This window comes from Silurus aristotelis (genome assembly GCF_946808225.1).
Source record: "Silurus aristotelis genome assembly, chromosome: 8".
Lineage (NCBI taxonomy): Eukaryota > Metazoa > Chordata > Actinopteri > Siluriformes > Siluridae > Silurus > Silurus aristotelis.
Window position 1 is genome coordinate 1,073,118 of NC_139581.1, and position 17,500 is coordinate 1,090,617.

Below are 17,500 nucleotides of genomic sequence, written 5' to 3' on the forward strand. Positions count from 1 at the left end.
TAAAAGCGGAGGTGACCCTACGGTGAAGCATGGTGGTGGCAGCATCATGCTGTGAGGATGTTTTTCAGCAGCAGGAACTAGGAGACAAGTTCAGTTCAAATAAACATGATCTGAAGTGACCATCAGATCTTAATCTGCTAATATACTGAAATAATAATAATAATCATTGTTATTACAGTAAATAGATAAATTACTTTAAATGATGTTACATTATTTATTTAATTATTTGCTAAATTATTGATGAACTAAAATGATGTAACCCTTCCATGTCATGTGCATGTGTGTTTTCTGTCTGTCATGTTAGATCAGATTGTGAAATTAACTGTGTACACCATTATTTATTTATTTATATTGGGGTAAAAAATGTATACAATGTTTTACAAGAATCTGACATCAAACATATACCTCTCTCTCTCTTTCTCTCTCGCTCTCTCTCTCGCTTATAACTTGTTTTAGTGACAAATATTTACATTCAGTCCACACTGTGTTCAGATTCATAACTAAACAAGTAAACAACTATAGAAATAAATAGATCTCTATAAATATAGATAATAAATCTCTCTCTGGCGCCCTCTAGTGAATCTCCTGAATAAATAAATAATGTTTTTTTTATTTGTCTCTTGGTGACGTTTTCATTCAAACAAATGCAAACATTAAACTGATAAATTATTATTTACTTTTTATACTACAGCCTTGAAAACTAAACAACAAAACAACAGACAAACATAAATAATGAATATTAAATTGTGTTTTTTTAAAACTACAGCTTTAATCCACACTCCCAGTTTAAGTGTAGATTAAAAACATATCTTTTTAGCAAAGCCTACACATAACACACATCACACACATCACATCATAACCTTGTGCTCCAGAACATCTGATCACATGCACATTATCAACTTGTGCTGTTAATATCATGAACAGCAGCTACGCTAATTCCTCTCCACTGCTTCTCTTTCTCTCCCCATCCCGAGGCATCCTGAGGTTTGGCCAGCTCCAGTCACGTCCCACCTCGTGAAGATTATGGACCTATGGATGATCATGGAGAAGTAGATGCCGAGTGTTTAAAGGCCCTGGCATGGAGAAGCTGATGCTGGATCTATGATGATCACAAATTGTTTTGTATTGTTGAAAGATTTATGACCAAACTTTTGATGTCACCCATATGAGGATGGGTTCCCCTTTGAGTCTGGTTCCTCTCAAGGTTTCTTCCTCATATCATCTAAGGGAGTTTTTCCTTGCCACTGTCGCCACGGCTGCTCATCAGGGACAAACGCACACCATTCACCTTCACTGTTGTTTTCTGTAAAGCTGCTTTGAGACAATGTCTGTTGTGAAAAGCGCTATACAAATAAACTTGACTTGACTTGACAGCTAGTTTAATTGTAAATTGTTTGCTAATGACAGGAATGTTAGCTAACATTTATGCTAGCATTGTTTGGTAAAAACATTTTAAAAAATTGTTTGTTTATTATCTTAAACACGTGTGTGTGTGTGTGTGTGTGTGTGTGTGTGTGTGTGTGTGTGTGTGTTCAGCATGCACAGTCTTTATGCGAGCGTTGTGGTTGTTTGTTCAGATCGGCTCCTTGAGGAACTTTGCTGTTCATTAGCGCGTCTGGATTCTCCTTCATTCTCTCACAGATCAAATCCACCAAACACTCGAACGTCTGCTTCACGTTCATGTTGGCCTTCGCACTCGCTTCCAAGAAGCCCAAACCTGAAACACACACACACACACACATAGAGGGTCAAGCTTCTGATTGGCTGAGTTTGGATCAACATGTTGTGTGTGTGCATATTGTGTGTGTGTGTGCATATTGTGTGTGTGTGTGTGCATATTGTGTGTGTGTGTGTTTGTATGTTGTGTGTGTGTGTATATGTGTGTATGTTGTGTGTGTGTATATATGTGTGTATGTATGTTGTGAGTGTGTATGTTGTGTGTGTATATGTGTGTGTATGTTGTGTGTGTATATGTGTGTGTATGTTGTGTGTGTGTGTATATTGTGTGTGTATATGTGTGTGTATATTGTGTGTGTGTGTGTATGTTGTGTCTGTGTGTGTATGTGTGTGTGTGTGTGTGTGTGTGTGTGTGTGCATAGTGTGTGTGTGTCTGTTGTGTGTGTGTATATGTGTGTATGTTGTATGTGTGTGTATGTTGTGTATGTTGTGTGTGTATAAGTGTGTGTATGTATGTTGTGAGTGTGTATGTTGTGTGTGTGTATATGTGTGTGTATGTTGTGTGTGTGTATGTATGTTGTGTGTGTGTATATGTGTGTATGTTGTGAGTGTGTATGTTGTGTGTATATGTGTGTGTGTGTGTATGTTGTATGTGTGTATATGTGTGTGTATGTTGTGTGTGTGTGTGTATATGTGTGTATGTATGTTGTGTGTGTGTATATGTGTGTATGTTGTGAGTGTGTATGTTGTGTGTATATGTGTGTGTATGTATGTTGTGTGTGTGTGTGTATATGTGTGTGTATGTTGTGTGTGTGTATGTATGTTGTGTGTGTGTATATGTGTGTATGTTGTGAGTGTGTATGTTGTGTGTATATGTGTGTGTGTGTATGTTGTATGTGTGTATATGTGTGTGTGTGTGTGTGTATATGTGTGTGTATGTATGTTGTGAGTGTGTATGTTGTGTGTATATGTGTGTGTGTGTATGTTGTATGTGTGTATATGTGTGTGTGTGTGTGTATATGTGTGTGTATGTATGTTGTGTGTGTGTATATGTGTGTATGTTGTGAGTGTGTATGTTGTGTGTATATGTGTGTGTATGTATGTTGTATGTGTGTATATGTGTGTGTGTGTGTGTGTATATGTGTGTGTATGTATGTTGTGTGTGTGTATATGTGTGTATGTTGTGAGTGTGTATGTTGTGTGTATATGTGTGTGTATGTATGTTGTGTGTGTGTGTGTGTAAACCCAACCGAGTTGCTGTGACAGTTCTCTTCCTCGGTCCACAGTGATGATTCTCTCCTCCTCCAGATCACATTTATTACCCACTAACAGCACCTGAGCATTTTCCCACGAGTACGTCTTAATCTGAGTGGACCTGAACACACACACACACACACACACACACACACACACACACACACACACACACACACACACACACACACTGTTACTTTCCTTATGAAGAAACACTGAAATATAACCAGGTCTCACAAAATTAAAGCCTTTTAACATAAAAGGTGTGTGTGTGTGTGTGTGTGTGTGTGTGTGTGTGTGTGTGTGTGTGTGTGTGTGTGTGTGTGTGTGTTGTGGTTGTGGGTGTATGTGTGTGTGTGTGTGTGTGTGTGTGTGGTTGTGTGTGTGTGTGTGTGTGTGTGTATGGTCGTGTGTGTTTGTGTGTGTACCAGTCCTGAACAGCGCTGAACGACTCCTCGTTAGTGATGTCATACATCAGAATGAAGCCCATCGCTCCTCTGTAATACGCCGTAGTGATCGTTCTGTACCGCTCCTGACCGGCTGTGTCCTACACACACACACACACACACACACACACACACACACACAGATTCTAGATTCACAGTTTCAGAGAAAATATGTCCATGTAGTCTAGTCTACAGATCATGTCTTAAGGTCTTCTATTCCCTACTCCTGCCCTCCTAAGTTCCTACCAGTTCCTGCTTCAGTCTTCTTGAGGTCTCCCAGTCCCTGTCCATGTGTTTCTGAGGTCTACCAGTACCTGCTTTCGTGTTCCTGAGGCTTACCAGTTCTTGCCCTTCTTGAAGTCTACCACTTCCTTCTCCTCCCTTCCAGAAGTCTACCAGCTCCTGCTCCTTTTCTAAAGTCTACCAGTTCCTGCTCCTTTCTGAGGTCTACAAGTTCCTGCTCCAGTCTTCCAGAGGTGTGTAGTTGAAGTAAATCGTTCTCCTGCTTTTCCTACCCAAATCTGCAGTTTGATCCTCTGGTCGTTCCTGTAGATGGTTTTGACTTTGAAGTCGATGCCTACAGTGCTGACGAACGCCGGCGTGAACGATTCTTCAGCGTAACGGAACAGGAAGCTGGTCTTTCCCACGCTGCTGTTTCCGATGATCAGGATCTTAAACATGTGATCGAAGTTCTGATCCACGGAGTCTCTGTGTCCGTATTGAGGCTCGTTAGCTGACGCCATCTGGGAGAGAAAAAACACAACAATGGGGGTTGAGCACCTCAGTGACCTCTGTGTGGATTTGAGACAGATCAAGAGCTTCATTTAATCTTCACATCAAACATCAGAATGAAGAAAAGTTCTGAGCTTTGAGACTTGTCCCAAAGCTCAGTTGTTGGATTTTGAGAAATCTGGCTTGGATTTTCACTCACAACAATCAGACAATTTAGTGCAAAAAACCCCCCAGAAAGTCTTTTGTTTTTTGCCACCTTTCTGTGTGAACTCTACAGACAGTTTTGTGGGTGAGAATTCGAGCAGAAGATCAGCTGGAGATTTCTGTACAACTCAAATCAGTACATCGGGAACGAAGAACCAACAAGCATGGCACGGGTAGGTCACAGAGACCAGAGGTTTTCTTTATTCTGGTGATTGATGTGACCGTGAACTGAAGCTGTTGATCTGATTGGCAGAATTCTATACTGTTGCATGATTGGCTGATTAGAGATATATATGAACAAGCAGATGAACAGATGTTTTTTCTGATGATTTTGCATTTTAATGACAAGTATGAAGTACATTTCAGTTCCAGGTTGTAACACTACAGTACACACTGGATGGATTCTCAATTTTTATATGTTTCTGTCCTTGTCTTTCTTTGGTTTCTCCACCAGATGGTGCCAGTGTGTCCCTTATTAGTTACTCCATTGTCTCCACCTGTGTGTTATAACCTGTCTTTCTTTGGTTTCTCCACCAGATGGTGCCAGTGTGTCCCTTATTAGTTACTCCATTGTCTCCACCTGTGTGTTATAACCTGTCTTTCTTTGGTTTCTCCACCAGATGGTGCCAGTGTGTCCCTTATTAGTTACTCTATTGTCTCCACCTGTGTGTTATGACCTGTGCCTGTTTAAGTTCCTCTTTTCTGGCAGTTTGTTACCTGGTTACCTAACGTTGTGTGGTCTTTTGTATTTTGCCTCTGGCCCTGTAATGAGTTACTCGCGTGTGTAAGTGGTTTTTAGCTTTTAATAATTATTTATTTTTTTGTTTCTGGACCTTAGAGAAATACTTCAAGACCTGAGCTTCATTTATCCTGAGTGTCTTTTTGTATTTATTATTATTTAAAAATTTTTTTGTAGTTGTAGATTTACTTTTTCTCCTTCTGGATTTTTTTTTTACTCCTTGAACTGCGTGATGTGGTTCATTGTAATCAATTAAACTTTAACAGCATTTGGCAGATGCCCTTATCCAGTGCAATTTGCATTTATCTCCTTTATACACCTGAGCAGATATGCAGTTAAGGGCCTTGCTCAGGAACCCAGGAGTGGCAGTTTTAGTGTGGATGGGATTTAAACTCATGACCTTTAGATCCAAAATGTAATCATTAAACTCCCACCTCCTAGTTTATGTTTTACATAAATTTCCATGATAGATATCACTCCAGACGTCTGTCTGCTCTCTAAACACCACGTACAGAACTCAGACGTGCGCTTCAGCTCATCGTCTTGTACAGTGAAGTCGCTGCTGATGAGCCGCAGTCCAGACGGAACTGCATGGTGTTGAATTATAAAATGTTGGTTCAGGATTTCTTTCACAATCCAGAACCTTCTCTGCTCCAAAACAACCCCAAACCATTAAACTTCAGATCAGCAGTCTGATCACATCTCTCCTCTTCTCCGTCCTACACAGGTCCTTCTGGTGGAGACACAAATCTCCCATTTAGACCCAGAAATTTCTTCCACTCCTTCACCGTTACATTACTGTGTTTTCTTTTGTCTTTTACTGTATCACAGAAACAAAAGGAACATGTGTCTCAAACACCATAAAAGACTCGGTGTTTCCACACAGGAACTGTTTATTCACTAAACATATCCCAGAGATAATAAGAGAGCAGTTTACTTTAATTAACTGTGATTAGGATGAATACTGGTGGACACTAGATGTCCTCAGTGTCCTCACTGGAAAGCATTTAATCAGATCAGGCAGGTTTAGAGTAATCCAGAAACACACACACACACACACACACACACACACAGTTGTAGCCTACATTCACTGATATTTACATTTGTAAATAATATTTAGACCTCAGTCAGCTGTATGACCATTAATAATCTGTAACATAACAGCGCGGATTTTATTCCAATCAGTTGTAAAAATGTATTAAATAAAATCAACCAATCACAGCAGAGAAACGAGCGACGCTTCATTAACCCAGGAACAGAAAGAATACACCACTATTACTACTACTAATAAAAATAATAAGCAGCTTTTGACTCCATTAATGAAGATTTTTCTTACTTTCTCCTCCGCAGTGTTTCTTCCTCTCAGTCAACAGCTCAGCGTTATTACCGCACTATTAATCTCACAGCTCTGCGCATGCGCACTCTCGCTCTGCCAATTAAAACGGTTTCTGTTCTCAATGAATCTCAAAAATCTCCGTTTCGTTTTTAATAATAAATCATCATCATAGACAGTTGTTAAAAAAATTAGAGATAAATATATAAAATGTATTCTTTTAAAATTTCTAAAAATAAAGCAGAAATGGGTATTGTGTGTGTCTGCATGTTCACCAGGATGATCACAACACACACACACACACACACACACACACACACACACACAAATTAAGTGAATATAAACTAAAGTTTATTAAAGTGTGTCTGAATGCTGTACAGCAAGTAAAAAAAAAAAAATCACCACCACATTACATTCACTGAGTCACTGAATCACTGAGTCACTGAATCACTGAGTCACTGAATCACTGAGTCACTGAGTCACGATTACAGTCACACTGTTCAGCAGTAACTCATCTTCACCTTCTTCTGTCCCAGAGAGCATGCTGGAGGAGCATCACCCTGTAACACACACACACACACACACCATTCAACAACTGTAATACTTTAAAACATTCTGTCCATCTCTCTCTCTCTCTCTCTCTCTCTCTCTCTCTCTCTCTCTCTCTCTCTCTCTCTCTGTGTTTGTCCATCACTCTGTTGTCCCTCAGCCTCACCAGATGTTTGTGTCCATCCGTCTTTATATCTCTCCATACTCCAGTCTGTCACTTCATCAGTCATTCTGTCTACATGTTTGCCTCCATACAATCCCATCCCTGTCCCATCTATAGCTCCGTCTCTCTCAGTCTTTTTATATGTTCATCTTTCTCCATCAATGTCTGTACTTTTGTCTCTCAGTCCCCAACTTGTCTCTCTATTCCTCTATCTGTCTCTCAGTCCCCAAATTGTCTATCACTCTCTATCTCTGTCTGTCTGTCTGTCTGTCTATCAGTCTCTCTTTCTGTCCCTCTATTCTGTCTATCAGTCTCTCAGTCACCAATTTGTCTTTTTATTCTTTTTGACGTTCTCTCTATCGATCTCTCAGTTCTACATTTGTCTTTTATGCTGTAAGTATTCGTTCCTCTATCTTTCTCTCCATCTATATCATAGTCCCATTCATCTCCCTGTCAGTCCCTCTGTCTTTTTCCTCATTCCCACTTGTCTCTCGTTCCTCCATTTGTCTCTTATTCTCCATTCTGTCTTTCCATCTATCCCACATTCTCTCTCTCTCTCTCTCTCTCTCTCACCTTGTAGAGGCTGCAGACGAGTAGGAAGAGTGAGTTCATCGCTTTATTCTGCAGGTCCTCAGTGTGCTCCTGTAAACACACACAATGATCAGGAAGTGAAGTGAGGGATTAGAGTTAGAAGTGTGAAGATGGTGTGAGGACTCGTTCTCACTCCGTTGATGGTGATCCACGGCACGTATTGATGCGGTGGCTGTAAAGATGCGGTTTTCTTAGCGTTCTGGTGCATTAACTGATTTCCCTCGTCACCGTTCACACACGACATGATGTCTCCGAATTTGGTCTCAGGGCTGAACAGGGCGAGACACTGAGGAGAAACAAGACACTGCAATAAGGAGCTGAACCTGTTATAATAATTTCACTTCCATAAAACTGTGCCTGAGGCCAGGAGGACTTGGATTAAGGCAATATTTAATGCGGTTAGATTTATTTCTGAATAAATCTCATGATAGTTAGTTTTATTTTTCAGCGAGTCCGAATCCAACAGAGTCCAGTCCCTGCTACATTAATATCTAATCAGAATCTGAAGATAATCCTAATTCTGTCCGAATCACCTTTTTTAAAATCCAGATTAAATTTGAGACAAATCAAAATTTGCCCCAGATTATGTGTGTTAAGGATTTAGGGTTAGACTGAGGTCCAGGTCTTATTAAGATCATTCTCTGTAGAATTCATTTAATCCAGATTATATTTTTGTGGCTTCTTTGGGTTTAACTATAAATTAACCAGGGTCAGACTGATGCTGGTAAAGTCAGTTTATTCCAGGTTAATTCATTCCTCTGGGGCTAATCTGGGTCTATCAGATTATACCAGGTTAAACTCCAAACAAGTCCAAAATTAGATTTAATTCTAGTTGAAGTCAGGTTAGTTTAATCCGGATTTAATTTCAGGCCTATGATGTTTTAGCCCATTGGAAGATAGACTGGGTTTAAACTAAGTTAAACTGGGTCAGACTGGAGTCAGGCATGGTCAGAGTTATCCCAGATGGCAGTCCGAGTTACAGGAGGTCAGTCTGAGTCAGATTTAGTTTAGATTGTTAGTCCCAGGTATAGAAATTAGTGATAAAAACTCACAGGTTCGGCCGCTTTCACCACATCATCAGCTGCTTCCATGCAGTAAATCACCGGAATCGCACCCCCGCCCAATTTATTCATGAAGCACGTCTACACACACACACACACACACACACACACGATATATATAAAATCCTCATATCAAAAATCAGATTCACTACTGAACTCACCTGATCCAGGTGCAGCAATAACATCACTAACTCCACCCCCTAAATATCATCTCACCTCAATCATGTTCCCCAGACACTCGTCTGGTCCGTGCTGACAGGTGAACTCATACTTATCTCCCACCTGCTTCTCCTGCAGCGCGCGCACACACACACACACACACACACACACACACACACACACACACACAGTTTATCAGTGGAGTGTCAGCTGAACTAGTGTCAGTGCCGACCTTCTGAACAATCAGAGTGCAAGACTGAGGTGTGTGTGTGTGTGTGTGTGTGTGTGTGTGTGTGTGTGTGTGTGTGTGTGTGTGTGTGTGTGTGTGTGTGTGTATACCTCTGCATTGCCATACGGGACGAGATCCACAGTCATTATGTCTCTCAGCATGATGAGGGTCGGCAGGAGCTCCAACGCCAGGAACTGGCGACAACCACCACACAGAGACTCATAATACAGAGACACGTTAACCAGATCAGCGCTCCTGCTCGAGTTCTGTGGAGCACACTGCCCTAGTACCTACACACACACACACACACACACACGCACACGCACACGCACACGCACACAAAAATTAGATTATATATACTGTAAATACACAACATGACTTCCTATTTGCATTTATTTCTCAAGCGACAACATTCATTATTCAGGTTCTCCAGAAATAGAGGGTATAAATGTATTAAGTGTGTGTGTGTGTGTGTGTGTGTGTGTGTGTGTGTGTGTGTGTGTGTGTGTGTGCGCGCGTACGTTTTAGTTCCCTAATGTGAGTGAGTAACTGGCATAAAAACGCTCCTAAATACATAACGCATACACACACAGATTAGACACCAATATTTGAGAAGGTAAGGAGTCTCCGGTTCCAGTTTACACCACAGATGATCATTAAGAATGCTGTGAGAATGCTGAGCAGGTCCAGGCTGGGTAGAACACTTGAGATCTTCACAAGCTTCACACTTCACACCATATCTTCATGGAGTTTGCTTTGTGTACTGGAACATCATTGTGTTTGAGTTTCCAGAAACTTTGCTGGATAATTAACCCAATAAAAGCATTTCAATAATTTAGTATGAGGAGCTGGAGGAGAAGTTGGACACTGAGGAAGGAGAAAAGGATTTGTAGCGATTGTCTTTGATTTACCGAGCTGGGAAGGATGTGCTGCAAGTTAGAGCAATAAAGGATGGAGATGGAAATGTGTTGACTAGTGAGGAGAGTGTGTTGAGAAGATGGAGGGAGTATTTTGAGCAGCTGATGAACGAGGAAAATGAGAGAGAGAGAAGGTTGGATGATGTGAAGCAGGAAGTGGATAGGATTAGTAAGGAGGAAGTGAGAGCAGCGATTAAGAGGATGAAGATTGGAAAGTCAAAATGAGTTGCATTGTGTGTTTGTGGATTTAGAGAAAGCGTACGACAGGGTGGAGAGAGGAGTTGTGGTATTGAATGAGGAAGTCTGGTGTGTCAGAGAAGTATGTGAGGGTGGTGCAGGACATGTATGAGGACAGTGTGACAGCAGTGAAGTGTGCAGTAGGAACGACAGACTGGTTCAAGGTGGAGGTTAGACTGCATCAAGGATCAGCTCTGTGCCCTTTCCTGTTTGCAGTGGTGATGGACAGGTTGAAGGACGAGGTCAGACAGGAGTCTTCATGGACTATGATGTTTGCGGATGATATTGTGATTAGTGGTGAGAGTAGGGAGCAGGTTGAGAAGAGCCTGGAGAGGTGGAGATATGCGCTGGAGAGAAGGGGAATGAAAGTCAGTAGGAGTAAGACAGAGTACATGTGTGTGAATAAGAGGGGGTGGGGGGCAGTGGAGGGGTGCGGTTGCAGGAGGAGGTGGAGAAGGTGGAGGAGAAATCCACAGTCTGGTCCAGATCAAGATCCAACACGATTTATAATGCGTATTTATAATGTATTTCAGTGTGTTCTGGGATGATTTTCATCTCATAACTGTGATAATTTGCAGTGGTTGTTTTGATCTAGAAAAACTGGTGCTCCTCAACCTTCTATCATCGGCCCTTTTTAATTGTTTTTCAATTCAGTTGAGTTTGTTTTGTACAGAACTTTAACAATGGACTCAAAGCAGCTTTACAGAAATAAATAGTAAACCAAATTTATAAGTCCACAAGGTGGTATAGGGAAGAAACCTTGAGAGGAACCAGACTCTAAATGTTTCTTCCTCATACCATCTCCGGGAGTTTTTCCTTCCCATTAAACTTATTTGGAATGATTTATAAATATATGTGTAATATTTTCTGTAAAGCTGCTTTGAGACGATGTCCTTCCGATATATTTTCTCCAGGGTTTTCTACACTTCATTTACTTCATTTAGGACTTTCATGTTCCTACTTAAGATGTTATTATGTTAGGCTCTGCCCACTTTCCTCGCTATCCTTCAGATCTACATAAACATGTGTAAAGTCTTGGAAGTATTTCTGCCTCAGTCAACGCACCTAAATCCTACTAAACTGCTCTTGGATGAAGAAGAAATGTCCAACTAGTGAAGAAGTTTTTACAAGAGACACAGCAAAGTATTTCTGGAGAAACGAAACTGAAGTGTGTGAAGCAGTTAAAGCTCGACATAAAGGATTTTTGAATGGAAATAAAGTTTGACATTTTTAGATTTGTTTGGTCTTCAGAAATCTTCAGAGCATTACACCACCAAGGAACTTGCACGTGTATCTCACACACACAAATACTCCAGACTTTCCACAGGAACTGTAGAAATGTACAGGTATGTTGGTGTTCCTCAAACAACCTCATCTCACAATCAGAAGGAGGGATCACCTTGCATTAACGACATTCTCTACGTCTCCTTTCCTACAAAAAGCCTGAGATCCTGCAGGACCTGACTTTGTGAGCATGATCTCGTGGGGAAACTCCCTGCAGGAGATCACATGAGTCAGGCAGGAGATCACATGAGTCAGAACTGAAATCTTCACCATGCAGATGTTTGAGTCTCCCACTCATCACACCGGTTCCTCATTCTGCTCTGATCTCAACTCTGTATTCCTGATGGTCTGGTTGGTGAGAGTGTGCGAGAGTGTGAGTGTGTGTGAGTGTGCAGTACAAAACACCACAACAGGTGGGACCAGGAGCGTAATGACAAATCTGTCACTCTCTCTGATTTTTTTTAACGAAGTAAAGCAGCACCAGTGTGTGTGTGTGTGTGTGTGTGTGTGTGTGTGTGTGTGTGTGTGTGTGTGTGTGAGTGAGTGTGTTCTCTCACCCCGCATCTGTCGGCCGGTGAGCTCGCGCACTCGGACGACATCGTGGCGAGGCAGGCGAGCGCGAGCGCGAACTTCAGAACGCACATCTCTGCAGCCGGACGGTGTGTGTGGGTGTGTGTGTGTGTGTGTGTGTGAAGAAGAAGAACAGAAAAATGTCCGGTGTGTGAGTTAAACAACTGCTTCAATAATTACACGCGTCCTCGTAAAGCGATCTGATTGGTTTCAGAAGCGCTCGCGCTGCGCTCCAATTGGACGGGAGTCACGCGGAGCGGCGTCATCAAACACCGGCAGAACTTCGGCAGCTAAAAGAAGTGTGGAAGAAGCGGCACGGAGTACACCGTACACACACACACACACACACACACACACACATCACATGAGCGTAAACGGGGGAATAAATATAAAATTTCTCATGAGCAATTTTCGAAGGGGGACACAAATAATACAGTCCAATTGTACTTCCAGTATAAAGACACCGTGTCCCCACAGTGAAAACGTTGTTTCTATCATTATTATTGTTGCATGGAGACTGCGTCAATTACAATAGTAATTCAAACTGCTTTACATAAATAAAGTAAAACTATCATAAAAAAAATCACAACAATAAAAACAAGGAATTAAAACAAAGGTTTAACATTTTATTTACAAATTAATGAAGACACTTAAGAACAGAATAGAACTTGATTATAAAAATACAGTGGGTTCAGTTCAGACGTAACACAGTGCTCATTTAGTAAATGCACAGATAAACAATATGCTAATTGTGTGTTAATGTTAAATTAACATTATACCAAGTCGCCCCGAATAAAACACTGCATGAGAAACAGCTTTGGTGTGTTAGTGTCAGTGCACTATGCTACAAGCTATTGTAAACAAGCTAACGTTCACTAGATAAGTCATATTTTAATCACTAATAGAGCTGACTCATGGAAAATTACATCAGTAATCAGCATTTTTACTGCAACTAATTTATGAATGAGTCTGCATCAACTACATTAAAGAGAATCGCTTTATTTAAAGTGAACAAAATACCCTAGTTAATGGAGTTGAACATTAATTGAGTCACAGACACACACCTGACTCGTGTGTGTAGAGCAGGTGAGATGAACTGGGAACGCAGGAAGTGGGTCAAACCACTGTGAGGAAGAGGAGGGGAAACTCAACTGTTTCTAAATGCACAATTATTTAGGTATACATACAGTGAGGAAAATAAGTATTTGAACACCCTGCTATTTTGCAAGTTCTCCCACTTAGAAATCATGGAGGGGTCTGAAATATTCATCGTAGGTGCATGTCCACTGTGAGAGACATAATCTAAAAAAAAAAATCCAGAAATCACAATGTATGATTTTGTAACTATTTATTTGTATGATACAGCTGCAAATAATTATTTAAACACCTGAGAAAGTCAATGTTAATATATGGTACCGGAGCCTTTGTTTGCAATTACAGAGGTCAAATGTTTCCTGTAGTTTTTCACCAGGTTTGCACACACTGCAGGAGGGATTTTGTCCCACTCCTCCACACAGATCTTCTCTAGATCAGTCAGGTTTCTGGCCTGTCGCTGAGAAACACGGAGTTTGAGCTCCCTCCAAAGATTCTCTATTGTGTTTAGGTCTGGAGACTGGCTAGGCCACGCCAGAACCTTGATATGCTTCTTACAGAGCCACTCCTTGGTTATCCTGGCTGTGTGCCTCGGGTCATTGTCATGTTGGAAGACCCAGCCTCGACCCATCTTCAATGCTCTAACTGAGGGAAGGAGGTTGTTCCCCAAAATATCGCAATACATGGCCCCGGTCATCCTCTCCTTAATACAGTGCAGTCGCCCTGTCCCATGTGCAGAAAACACCCCCAAAGCATGATGCTACCACACCCATGCTTCACAGTAGGGATTGTGTTCTTGGTATGGTACTCATCATTCTTCTTCCTCCAAACACGTTTAGTGGAATTATGACCCAAAAGTTCTAATTTGGTCTCATCTGACCACATGACTTTCTCCCATGACTCCTCTGGATCATCCAAATGGTCATTGGCAAACTTAAGACGTGCCTGGACATGTGCTGGTTTAAGCAGAGGAACCTTCCGTGCCATGCATGATTTCAAACCATGACGTCTTAGTGTATTACCAACAGTAACCTTGGAAACGGTGGTCCCAGCTCTTTTCAGGTCATGGACCGGCTCCTCCCGTGTAGTTCTGGGCTGATTTCTCACCTTCCTTAGGATCATTGAGACCCCACGAGGTGAGATCTTGCATGGAGCCCCAGTCCGAGGAAGATTGACAGTCATGTTTAGACCTTGACAGTCATCCCATAGCCCTTTTCAGCCTTGTGGAGGTGTACAATTTTGTCTCTAGTGTCTAGTGTTTTTTTAAGTGTCTTTTCCTTGGAGGTGACTTCCAAAACTGCCTTTTACAAGAAAAAAGCTTGAGGCCTGTGCACAAGATCCTCGTAAGCTTCACAACATCTTCTCTTCTCTACTCAACCCCCCTGCTGCACCTGCTCCATCCTCCCTGACTGCTAATGACTTTGCCTCCTTCTATGATGAGAAGATTAAGAAAATCTGCCACACCTTCACTTCCTCTCCAACAATGACCACACAACACAGCCAACAATCCACTACGTCTCTGTCAAGCTTCTCAACCTTAACAGAAGATGAGATACTGCAAGTCATCTGATCTTGCAATCCCACCACCTGTCCTCTGGATCCAATCCCTTCAACTACGCTCCAGACCATCATGCAAGATCTCCTGCCCTTCATCTCCACAATCATCAATGGGTCATTAACATCTGGCTATGTACCAACTACCTTCAAGCAAGCAAGGGTCATTCCTATCTTGAAGAAACCTGTTTTGGATCCATCAGACATCAACAACTACAGACCGGTATCACTTCTCTCTTTTCTTTCTAAATCTCTGGAGCACACTGTTTTTAACCAACTGTCTGTCTGTCTCTCACAGAACAACCTCCATGATCCGAACCAGTCTGGGTTCAAAGCGGCACATTCCACAGAGACGGCCCTTTTGGCTGTTTCTGAGAAACTGCATGCTGCTTGGTCAGTCAAGCTGTCATCTGTACTTATCTTCCTGGACCTTTCAGCAGCATTTGACACAGTCAACCACAAGACACTTTTGTCAACCCTCAAGAGCCTTTGTATCTGCAGAAAAGCATTGGAATGGTTTGCTTCCTACATGGAAGGTCGCTCATACCAGGTAACATGGAGGGGATCCACATCTGCCCTGTGCAGACTCACCACTGGTGTCCCACAAGGCTCTGTACTTGGTCCCCTTCTTTTCCCCCTCTATACCCACTCCATTGGTGAAGTCATATCCTCACATGGGTTTTCTTATCACTGCTATGCAGATGACACTCAACTCATTTTTTCTTTCCCTCCATCAGATACCACAGCTTCCGCTCGGATCTCAGCATGCTTGTCAGACATATCTTTATGGATGAGTGCTCACCAACTAAAACTCAACCCCAGCAAAACAGAACTGCTGGTCATACCTGGTGATTCATCTCCAGGTCAAGATCTTCAAATAACACTTCATGACTCTCTGCTCTCCCCTTCAGCCACTGCTCGTAACCTTGGGGTAACTATGGACAATGAACTGTCTTTTTTCCCACATGTCGCTAATGTTGCTCGTTCTTGTCGATTTCTTCTCTATAACATTTCCGTCCATACAGGCTGCCCAGGTGCTTGTTCAGTCTCTTTTCATTTCAAGACTGGACTACTGCAACTCTCTGCTGGCAGGTCTTCCCCTGAACGCTATTCGTCCACTGCAAATGATCCAAAATGCAGCTGCACGGCTTGTGTTCAATCAGCCCAAGTTTTCCCACACCACCCCACTGCTGCGCTCCCTTCACTGGCTTCCAGTAGCTGCACGTATCAGATTCAAAACACTGATGCTTGCCTACAAGGCCAAAAATGGACCAGCACCATCATACCTCAGTGACCTCATCACATCTCGCATTGCACCACGCTGTCTGAGATCCTCCAGCACTGCTCCACTGGTACCACCTTCTCTCAGAATGAGAGGTAAGTACACTTCAAGGCTCTTCTCTGTTCTGGCACCGAGGTGGTGGAATGAACTTCCCCTAGATGTCCGTACAGCAGAGTCCCTGATTATCTTCAAGTGACGACTGAAGCCCTACCTCTTCCTGAAATACCTAAATTAGCACTTTCCAAGTTTGTAGAATTCAAGTTATATTTATATTAAGTTTGTAATCTTGCGTACCAGTGTAGATTTATTCATTACTAGAGATTTAATGCAGTTTTTGTACGTCGCTCTGGATAAGGGCGTTTGCTAAATGCCGCAAATATAAATGTAAATGTAAATGTCTTTGGACAGCTCTTTGGTCTTGGCCATGTTAGTAGTTGGATTCTTACTGATTGTATGGGGTGGACAGGTGTCTTTATGCAGCTAACGACCTCAAACAGGTGCATCTAATTTAGGATAATAAATGTAGTGGAGGTGGACATTTTAAAGGCAGACTAACAGGTCTTTGAGGGTCAGAATTCTAGCTGATAGACAGGTGTTCAAATACTTATTTGCAGCTGTATCATACAAATAAATAGTTTAAAAATCATATATTGTGATTTCTGGATTTTTTTTTTTTTAGATTATGTCTCTCACAGTGGACATGCACCTACGATGACAATTTCAGACCCTCCATGATTTCTAAGTGGGAGAACTTGCAAAATAGCAGGGTGTTCAAATACTTATTTTCCTTACTATATATATATATTTCATATAATAGAGAGTGCGATTTTTAAAAATAATCTTTTTGGGGGGGAGACAATCCTCGGATGGGTCCCCCCCGGGATTTACGCCCATGCACACACACACACACCCACACACACACACACACATACACACATACACACACACACACACACACACACACACACACACACACACACACACACACACACACACACACACACACATCACACGCTCTGACATTCATTAATCTGCCATCAGACCCTGAACTTCTTGCACTTATTCTGTCCTTCTGAGGACTTCAGTCACCATTAACATGTTTCCTTCACCACAGTTACTACTGGATAACTTATAAAGGATAAACTTCTATTTATATACATTTTATTCCTCCTGATCTACACACTGTTCAGGCATAACATTATGAGCACCTGCCTAATATTCTGTTGGTCCCCTTTGGCTGCTAGAACAGTCACGACCACTTCTTCTTCTTCCTCTTCTTCCTCTTCTTCCTCTTCTTCTTCTTCATTCAGCTTCTCCCATTAGGGGGGCGCCACATCCGTCTCCATACCCCCCTGTCCTCTACATCTGCCTCTTTCACACCAACTACCTGCATGTCTTCCCTCACCACATCCATAAACCTCCTCCTT

The 17,500-nt window shown here is 41.9% G+C and overlaps 2 protein-coding genes across 2 annotated transcripts; both read right to left on the reverse strand.

Moving 5' to 3' along the window:
- Positions 1-1,362: 1,362 nt before the first annotated feature.
- LOC310729694 (ras-related protein Rab-3A-like) lies at positions 1,363-6,587 on the reverse strand. The gene is made up of 5 exons (XM_083548170.1): positions 6,389-6,587; positions 3,893-4,120; positions 3,360-3,478; positions 2,928-3,052; positions 1,363-1,717 (listed from the first exon to the last, which is right to left on the reverse strand). Exons 2-5 carry the CDS (start codon positions 4,118-4,120, stop codon positions 1,533-1,535), a joined length of 657 nt encoding a protein of 218 aa, XP_083404296.1. The 5' UTR covers positions 6,389-6,587; the 3' UTR covers positions 1,363-1,532.
- Positions 6,588-6,719: 132 nt separating this feature from the next.
- On the reverse strand, positions 6,720-12,337 carry LOC310729685 (gamma-interferon-inducible lysosomal thiol reductase-like). The gene is made up of 7 exons (XM_083548159.1): positions 12,133-12,337; positions 9,248-9,427; positions 8,966-9,040; positions 8,741-8,830; positions 7,822-7,974; positions 7,671-7,739; positions 6,720-6,945 (listed from the first exon to the last, which is right to left on the reverse strand). The coding sequence occupies exons 1-7, from the start codon at positions 12,217-12,219 to the stop codon at positions 6,886-6,888; spliced, it is 714 nt and encodes a 237-aa protein (XP_083404285.1). The 5' UTR covers positions 12,220-12,337; the 3' UTR covers positions 6,720-6,885.
- Positions 12,338-17,500: the final 5,163 nt, after the last annotated feature.